The sequence below is a fragment of the Charadrius vociferus genome, unplaced genomic scaffold (genome assembly GCF_000708025.1).
Source record: "Charadrius vociferus isolate BGI_N301 unplaced genomic scaffold, ASM70802v2 scaffold70, whole genome shotgun sequence".
NCBI classification, from domain to species: domain Eukaryota; kingdom Metazoa; phylum Chordata; class Aves; order Charadriiformes; family Charadriidae; genus Charadrius; species Charadrius vociferus.
Window position 1 is genome coordinate 4,376,017 of NW_009646851.1, and position 9,184 is coordinate 4,385,200.

Below are 9,184 nucleotides of genomic sequence, written 5' to 3' on the forward strand. Positions count from 1 at the left end.
CAGTAGCTGCATCCACATCTCAGGTGGCTTCTGTATGTGGATAAGTGCTCGTGGGTCCCCTTGGCTCTGATGCTGAGACAGCCCCCCCTGGGGAAGTCTGTTGTGTTGAGATGGATCGGACTGACTCCTGGGTGCAGCCGCAAATTTTGGGGTGTTCAAAGCTGCTCCAGCTGAGGCGGCGGGAGACTGTGAGGAGGGTCTGGAGCCCCCTTGGCTGTGGGAACAGATGGGCACGGGGGGACACATGGGAGGCTGGGATGGGTGGCACAATGCTGACACAGCAGGGCAGGTGCCAGCACGGTGCTATTGCTCAATCTATGATATGATGTTTGAGCTGCTTTCTGTCAAGGCAGAGTCCCTGGAGGTGAGCAGAAAGCGGGGTGCCGGGGCGGGCTGTGCCGGTTGAGGCATGTGCAGTGAGCCAAGGCACCACGTGTCACCCCTGGGCAAATGTGCCTCACCTGTGCCAGGACTGCCCCGGTGTGAGTGCCCCTTGGGGAGGGGACAGGGGGGCTCCCCGTGCTGACAGGCACCCTCGTGCTGCAGGAGGGGAATCCTGCTGAGAAAGCAGTAGACGTGGTCCATGACCACCTCATGCAGATATTGGACCCAGATGGGGCAGGAGAGTAGGGACGGGGTGGGGGAAGATACGGGGTGTTCCCAGAGGAGGGTTGGTGTACTCTGGATTTTGGTGTGTAGTCGGTATCCAGGGAGCAGGTAACCTTTGCGTGAGCAAGGTGGGCAGGATGAATCTCAGCTTGTTGCAGCGCAGCCGGGTGCGTCCCCAGGCAGAGCCATGCAAGGAGGCATGGAGAGGGCACTGCAGCCAGCCCTGGGGCACACGTGTTCTTGCCTGATGCGGGCAGCTCACTGCAGAGATGAGTCACCAGAGATGCTGGACGGAGCACGGAGGGCTGGTCCTATTCCTGCGACTCCTGGTGCTCCAAAGCCCCCTCCAGCCCTTCCCAGCCGTGTTTTGCCGTGGCCATCCACTCTTCAGGGCGGCAGCTGTACCGAAGGCCCCCAGCGGCACCCATGCCTGGATCCTTGCTGAGAGGGCAGGATCCCGCTGGGCTTGGGGGCCTTGCACAGGACATCTGGGCCTGGGAAAGTGTGCCTCTTCCTTTCTCACCCCTGAGTTGGAATCTACTCCTATTAATAGCAAGGGGCTGTCGATAGCTGTTGTCAGCGACGGGGACGGGGACCGGAGCAGTGCCTGCTGAGCCGCTCCTGCATCCCGGTGGGTGTTTGGCCCCGCCAAGGGACAGACATAGTATCGGGGATGGACTGGACCTGCTAAATGTTCCTCCACGTCCTTCCACCCTGGGGAGCTGATCCAAGTGAGTGTAGATGCTGCCCCTTGCTGCTGGGGGAATGTCCCCCTTTGCCCCAAGCCTGTCCCAGCCTGGGACCCTCTGCCCCTGCCCTCGTGGGCTGAGATATGCCAACAGCCTGTCTGCACTGATGAGCAAGCCGGTAAGGACAAGGCAGAGGAGGAGCCCATGAATTACCTGTTGTGCCAGTCAGGGTATGGGGATGATCCTTCTGGGCCATATTTCTCTGCTTGAGGCAAATCCAAGCCCTGCTGGAGCTGGTTGCATGTGGAAGGCTGGTGGTGGCTGATAACAGCCAAAGTCATGGTCAGGGCCATCTGAGATGAGGCTCTAGAGCAACACTAAGGCCATCTCCAGCGATGTGCTGGGAGCGCGGGCTTCGCCGGCAGCTCTGGAGGAGAGTGATGGTGCAAGGGCTGGTGTGTGGAGCACTGCCATAACCTCAGGACCTGCTGCAGGAGGGTTTTGCTCCCTTGAGGTCTGTGTGCTGGGGACAATCCCAGCCATGGGAGGCTCAGGGCATAACAGGGTACATCCTTGCCCTGCCGTGGCCACTGTGTGCCCCGTGGGTGACATGGAGCACGCAGAGATCTTGGCATGGGCTCCCCCATCCTGCCGCCTGCTTTTGCTAGGGAAAGGATTTGTGCGTGGTAGGACCCTTGTGCAGCTCCGCATGGGAATTGTGGTGGTCGGGTCATTTTGGGGCAGGGGCCTGCCAGGATGGGAGATGGGTGTTTGTTCTGGCACGTTTTCCTGCATCAGTCTGCCGCCAGACTAGGAGCACTCGCTCTCAAGGAAGGTTTTGGTGCTCATTTTCTTCCTCTGCTGCGAGTCCTGGGGCTGCTTTCCCCGGCGGGAGGAGGGGGGGCTCTGTGCGGTGCGATGCAGCTCGCTGCCCAAACTCTTTGTGGTGCGGGAGCTGCTCTTCCCAAGACCCCCTCCAGCACTTCGGCATCGCAGGAGTGCCACCAGGACAGCTGCTTCCCTGGTTGCTCTTGCTTACAGAGCCTGATCAGGGAGGCCGCAGAACTGCCTCCTTAAGTGCTTTGCCTTGGGACAGGGGGAGGTTTTCGCTGCTCCAGCGTAGCTACAGGAGTGCAGGTACAGCTGCTTAGTGACGGAAGCCAATATCTGTGATTTTTCCATTATAAGGATGATGGCAAAGTGTCAAGCCCGGGGGTTTTCCCTCTGGCTGATGTGTGCAGGAGACCTAGCCCTGCTCAGAGGAGCCAGTGCCCTCCAGGAGCATCCTCCCTGGCCAGGGCAGGGGGAGGAGAGGGAAAACGAAGTCAGGGAGGGAAACTGAAGGCAATGGGGGCCCAGAGACCTGCTGCCGGAGCTGGGAGCGCTGCCTAGCAGAGAGGTGTGTTTGCTGCCAACCTTTCCCTTCCATTCATGTGGGTTTTTTTCTCTCTCTCTTTTTTTTTTTTTTAAGGTCCTGGCCACAGTCACTGGAGCTATGAAGGTAAATACCCTGCAGTTACTCCTGCTTTTTTCCTACCACCCAGCGGACCCTGGGCCTGAGCCAGACGTGGTTAATGATTACAGGGCTCCTATGCGTGCTCCAGGGCTCACCCTTCCCTCCTGGCTGACCCTGACCTGAGCGTGGATGGGCTGAAGAGCTTGGGGGTTGCTCTGATTTGAGCAGGAAGCATGGCTCCACCGAGGGTTCCCCCAGCCCCCTGGGTGTGGGGGGATGCTCCCCGGGGCAGGGCTCCTCCCTGAACGGGAGCTCCCCTGACCCTGTGCCAAGCGGGGAAGCAAGGCTAGGTTCTCCAGGCTGGACTTGCAGCCCGTGCTGGGACTTTGACCAGCCCAGGGATTAGCTTGTGTCCTCACCTCTCCCCATCCTGCCGGGCCCTGCCAATCCCATCATGGCTTAGGGGGCTTCTCCACAGCATCCATGATGGGGATCGTGGCAAGCGCTGGCACAAAACGCACCCCTTCCCACCACGGTGGTGGGCCAGGCCATGGCATTATCACTCCACTGGGGAACAGGGGCTGGCTTGGACCCGCTAACGCCCAGCTCCATCTTTATGGGGGTCCTGCGAGGGTCTGGGCTGGGGGCAAGCCTGGGCTTGCACTGGTCCAAGACGTGCTAGAAGCAGCACCCTGCAGCATGAGGGGAGGTTTCTGGGGCATCAGCCATGCTTATCCCAGCTATGGGACTGGGGAGAGGTGGCAGTTCAAGCAGCCACCCCATCCATGAGAGCTGGCCCTCTGCAGAACCATACTGGTGCAGTTAACAGCTGGGAACCCGTCAGACCTGTGGCTGTGGGCTGGTGTCATCCCAGCAGTACTGTGGTACCTTGCTCGAGTAGCAGAGTGGGCGCAGTGGTAGGTCGATACCTGCCAGAGGCCAGGCTGTGCAAGGCAACAAGCGTGTGATGAGCTGCAGAGCAGCAGCTCCCTGGCTTGCCAAGTCCACTTGTAAATGATCTTCTCGCACTCTTCCCAAACACCCCAAAAATAGACTTTCCTGGCAGCTCACCACGCTCCGAGACCTTTCCTGATACAGCTGCATGCAGTCACATGGTGGCACAGAGCTGCTCCCAAGCTAACTTGCTGGAAACTGACCTTACATGCATGGCTTATTGCCTGGCCAGTGCCTGTCCCCTTCCCCACCACCCACCAAATTTCCTTTCTGGTGGGCTCCTTGCCTGGGTGGTCTCACTGGCAGTCCCTCCCTTCCTCCTCGTACCAGACCGGGACCACTGGGGTGGGGACTACCTGGACTGCGGGGGCAATGCACAGTCGCCCATCAACATTGACACGGCCAAGACCATCTTCAGTCCCCAGCTGCGGCCAATCCAGCTCTCTGGCTACAGCCTGCCCGCCAATGAGAAGCTCAAGCTGAGAAACAACGGGCACACAGGTGGGTGCAAAGACGCAGCCAGATGCTGGAGCACAAGCAGAGCCCGCTTAGCCTCTCCTGGCAGGACCGGGCTTCTCTGACACCCTTCCTTGGCTCTGGCAAGGGGATACGCTTGCAGGCTGTGGTCATGTTGCCTTCAAGGCCAAAAGGGGCATGGGGATGTTGAGCCTTTATAGGTCCTTTTCTGTCTGGAAGGGAGAAACCAGGAGATGGAGAACTCGCCACTCAGTGCCTTTGGGAGCTGGCTCCAGGAAACCCACGTTTCCTTTCAAAATGTGTCCCTGGTATTTCTGGCACAGATTTGAAGCCACTGATTCCTCCCCTACATTTCACTTTCAAAGGACTAGTCAGTCTCTGATGTGGCTTAGCCTTTAAGGTACTTACCTCTTGGTCTTTTAGGACACAACGTTGGTCATCTTCTTTAAGTCTGTGCTTCAGGGGGTTATCTCAAGATCTTAAGAAACTTTTATAGGTCTTTTTTTTGCCTTCTCCAATTTTAGAATGGTTTTTTTTGGAAAGTCTGGACACAACTTACTCACATTATTGTAGTATCTGTCTCACCATGCCAGATATGGAGGAAAAACCCCATCTCCTTCCCGCTCACCACCCCACAGCTGGCGATGGTGGGTCCTGGTTGCTACCAGCTTTTTCTGGGAGCAAGCCGAGTATCTGGTGTATGCTGGTGTCTGCCAGTCTCCGAGCTAAGAAAAGGTGGCAGAGAAAGGGACTTAAAAACTCTCTGACGGTGAGATAAGGCACCTCCTTGCCCTGGTAGCTAGCAAGATGGAGCTGACCTGTGTATACAGCAAACTCAACAGGTTGGACTCGCTGTGCATGGTTAGATCAGCCGTGCCGTGCATGCACAGAGCTTTATATTATGGCCTCCTGCCCTAGCGTGCCTGCAGAGTTAAACTCGTTGAGCTCAGTAGTTGCTATTTTAGACACCCTGGTATCTGGTGTTGCTGGGTGTTCAGAAAAGCAGTCAGAGCATTTCCATTGGGGAGTGGGGGGGTGAGGGGGAAGTAATTTCTCACATGCTTATAAGATGGCTTTTTTTTTTTTTTTTATTCTGGCAACTACCAGTCTGCTTTATGAAAAGCCATAAATAAATAAAAAGTTGCAAGTCCAGTGAGATATTTGTACAGTTACTCCTTTCTGTAATATAAAGTGTATGCGCTGTATAAGCTTTTTCAAGGGCCTGAAAATGACTCAGGTAGCTAGTAAAAGGAACGCAATGATTTAGGTATACAAAAGAAAAGTAAAAGCAGATAAATTCCCAGGGAGGGAGCATTCTCCCACTTCCCGTATTTGACTTTTGTATCTCTGAACCCAGTGGCGGGGAACAGGGAGAGGACAAATGACTCATCTCAGCCCTGTTACGTGGTTAATCCCGAACCTGTGCCCTAGCTCGGTGAGGTGGCTAAGGGACGCTTCACCTATAAAGAAGGAGGAAGAAAAAGAGTTGATACTAAAACAGAGGAAAAGATGCTTAGAAGCCTTTCTTGGGGCCCAGGGATGCTCCTGAGATTTTTGCTGCATGTGCAGGTTACTCAGCTTTTAGATTTGCCACACTGCTGTATGATTCCAGATTGCCTTTTACTTTAACGTGGTTTAGCCAGCTAAACCAAGTATATATTTACCATACCCAAAGAGGCAAAATTTTAGCTCTAAATGCTTTCAAAAGACTTAATGCTTCCATGCCACCAGCTCCAGTGCTGTCAGACACTCGCAGGCTGCTTTATTTGAAAGGTCCCAGCTCGCCAAGCGCTGCAGCTCTCTCTGTCCAACTGCCCTGCTCTCATAGGTATTCACCACGCTGCCAATATCTTTCTCCATGAATTTTGTCCACGGTCTCTTTATGTTTTTCTCACTTACTGAATAAATTGTTGGATAACATTTGGCTTGGAGCTGGCTCCTGGGAGTCTCTGCAGAGGGGCTCTTCCCTTTACAGCAATTTCATAGAAGCAGTTTTTGAAGCTGATGTATTTACTGGGGTGTCCTATGACCTGAAGTCGAAAGTTGAACCCCGCCACATTGGCACAGCTGTGGGTGTTGATACCTGCCCGTAGCCTCATGAAAGATGGAAAGCAAGTTTGTTGTGACCAATTTCCACAAGCCCAGGGTGACTCTGTCTCTGCCGACATCTCCTCTGCCTACCTGTGGGATGGACTGGGCTTCGTGTTTTACTGAGCGACCTCTTCCTTTCTGCCTCTTCAGTCCTCCTCGAGCTGCCCGAGTCACTGGCCATCACTGGTGGCTATGCCCAGCAGTACCGCGCCGTGCAGCTGCACCTGCACTGGGGCTCCCCGTCGGGACCCGGCTCGGAGCACACCGTCAATGGCCACCGCTTTGCTGCGGAGGTAAGGAGCCCTGGTGGCGGTGAACGCATCCTCTCCCCTCCTGGTGCCAGACAGGGAAGGTGCTAGAGTGCTGTCTTGCTCCGAGCCCTGGTGGTCCCTGGGTGAATGCAGTAAGCCCCGGTCAGCATCCCTGCTCCGCGGGCAGCTCCGTAGCAGCAGAGTTTGGCGTAGGAGGCCACGCTCTCGTGCTGAGCCAGACTCACGCCGCCGCCTGCGGTGCAGAGGTGAGGAGGAGACCACCTTCTGCCCACGGGTGGGCTGGGGCTGGCCGAACACGAGTGGTGCATCCCATCCCCATGCCGCAGCCCAGTTCTGGGCTGATGGAGCAGGAGCTGCGGCGGTCCCCGCGCTGGGGAAGGCAGCTCCCCGGGAGGCTGTGAGCAGCCTGCTTTGGGAGCTGCAGGGACTGTTTACTCTGTACACACTGTCCTCTTGCTCCGCGCGCTCCCAGCTGGTTTTATCCCTCCTTCTCTAGCTGCTGTCCTCGGACTGAGCCCAGCTCTGCAGTACGACCCCCCCTGCATCTAGGGCAGGGTGCTGGTTTGCTGTCCCCCACCTGGGAAGTTCCTGCGGGCAGAATTCACAGAATTCACAGAATTCACAGAATTGTTAGGGTTAGAAGGGACCTCTGGAGATCATCTAGTCCAACCCTCCTGCCAGAGCAGGGTCACCTACAGCACGTTACACAGGACAGCGTCCAGGCGGGTTTTGAATGTCTCCAGAGTGGGAGACTCCACCACCTCTCTGGGCAGCCTGTTCCAGTGCTCCACTACCCTCAAAGTAAAGAAGTTCCTTCTCATTTCTATGCTTTCTGCTTTGGAGCAGCATGTTTTCTTGGTCCCACCAGCATATTCCCCTCCTAGGATGGGGTGGTCATCACGGCTCTGTATCTCCCCCCAGCCCTTGCTCTGGCAGGATGGAGCCCTGCAGGGGTGAGCACCTCCAGGAGGTGCCTGTCCTGCATCCAAATTGCATGCCTCCCTTCCAGATCCACGTGGTCCACTACAACACCAAGTATAACAGCTTTAATGAGGCAATGGTCCACCCAGATGGCCTGGCCGTCCTAGGAGCCTTCCTGGAGGTGAGTCCTATAGATCAGCCCTCGGCGAGAAGCGGGGAGGGTGGGACTGGGGTGGGCAGAATCAGCCAGTTTGGGGGACTGGCAATGGTGCAGTGCTCCTCGGGAGAAGGGGAGAGAGAGAGGGCAGAGCAGCCATGATAGGAGGAAGGGGTCACTGGGATCGGGTGGCTCTCACAGGGAGTGATACCTCCCTGCTGGCACTGCCATCACCGGCCAGTCTCTGTTCAGCCCTTGTCCTTGCCATTACTGCGGGGTCTCTGTGTTGCAGGTTGGCCCCAGGGAGAACCCATATTACCAGGAAATATTTGAGCATCTGTACAAAATTGAAAGAGAAGGTAAGACCCTGTCCCACCTAGTACTTGTCTCAGGGGCTGCAGCCCAGCAGAGGAACCCGCTGCACAGCCGAGACAGGCTGCAGCCGGCGTTTGCCGTATGTACGTGAGAAGGGGAGCATAGCACAACTTGTGCAGAAACAGCTCTCCAAGGTGCCCTCTGGTCTCACGGTGCTTTCCCTGTCTGCCAGGGCAAAGCCACTGCTCTTTCTCCAACACACCGGTGGCAGCAGTGTGGACCCTGGCACATGCAGTGCCAGGCTGCCCATGATCTCCATGCCAGTCCTGCCCGGTGTCCTCCATTGCCCGCTCGTACTCCCATGGCATTTCTTCTCCCAGGTGAGGAAGTCTCGGTGCCCGGATTCAACATCGCGGGTCTGCTGCCTGCCAACCTGAAACTCTACTTCCACTACAACGGTTCTCTGACCACCCCTCCCTGCTACCAGACAGTGAAGTGGACGATCTTCAACCAGACCATGCTGCTCTCTCATGATCAGGTCCGTCGGGGCAATGAACTCCATGCTGGGTCTCGCCCAGCCTCTCCCTGCACACGTGCGCTGCCTGTGCCGGTCCCCCAGTGCTCACCTGGCTCCCAAAAGCGGGAGGCACCCAGCTCTGCTCACGCCATTCACCTTACAGATGTTAACGCTGGTGACGAGCCTGAGAAACGATGACAGCAAACGTCTGCAGAACAATTACCGGCTGGCGCAGGACCTGCACGGGCGACGGGTGCTGGCAAGTTTCCAGACCACCCTCTTTTCGGCGAAGCACCAGCCGCCTCCTGGTAAGGCGTGCGTGAGCGTGCTCAGGCTGCACCTGGATGCAGGGATGGGGCGAGGAGCGGGAGCCAAGGCTTCTCGTCTCTTACAGAAATGCAGTGTTTGCATGGGTTTAGCCCTGACTGGCAGGCGACTTACAGCTGCGCGCTGGGCTCGGCGTCCTGCTCCCCACTGTTCCTGCACTTGTCTTACCTTGTGTGGGGAAAACCAGTTTCTGGGAACTATTTCATCCTTGGTCTTGCAGAAATAACAGTAGCAGGACTAAGGAATGTATGGTCAAGGGCAAACACCCGGGTCCTAGCATCCCAGCTAGCTTCTTCATCCCCAGACATAATAGCCAAATTCGGTAAGGGCTGCAGCAAGCACCCCACTGCCAAGCCCTGCGGGAAGGGCACTGCAGAGTCCTCTCCTGAAGGCTGTGCT

The 9,184-nt window shown here is 56.6% G+C and overlaps 1 protein-coding gene across 1 annotated transcript; it reads left to right on the forward strand.

Annotated features, from left to right (window-relative positions):
• Window positions 1-1,908: 1,908 nt before the first annotated feature.
• Window positions 1,909-8,766, forward strand: CA9 (carbonic anhydrase IX; the record flags this gene model as incomplete). Its single annotated transcript, XM_009894237.1, has 8 exons — window positions 1,909-1,984; window positions 2,770-2,799; window positions 4,039-4,209; window positions 6,427-6,569; window positions 7,558-7,650; window positions 7,919-7,985; window positions 8,322-8,479; window positions 8,622-8,766. Coding segments are annotated over exons 1-8 (883 nt in total), but the record flags the coding sequence as incomplete, so codon positions are not given.
• Window positions 8,767-9,184: the final 418 nt, after the last annotated feature.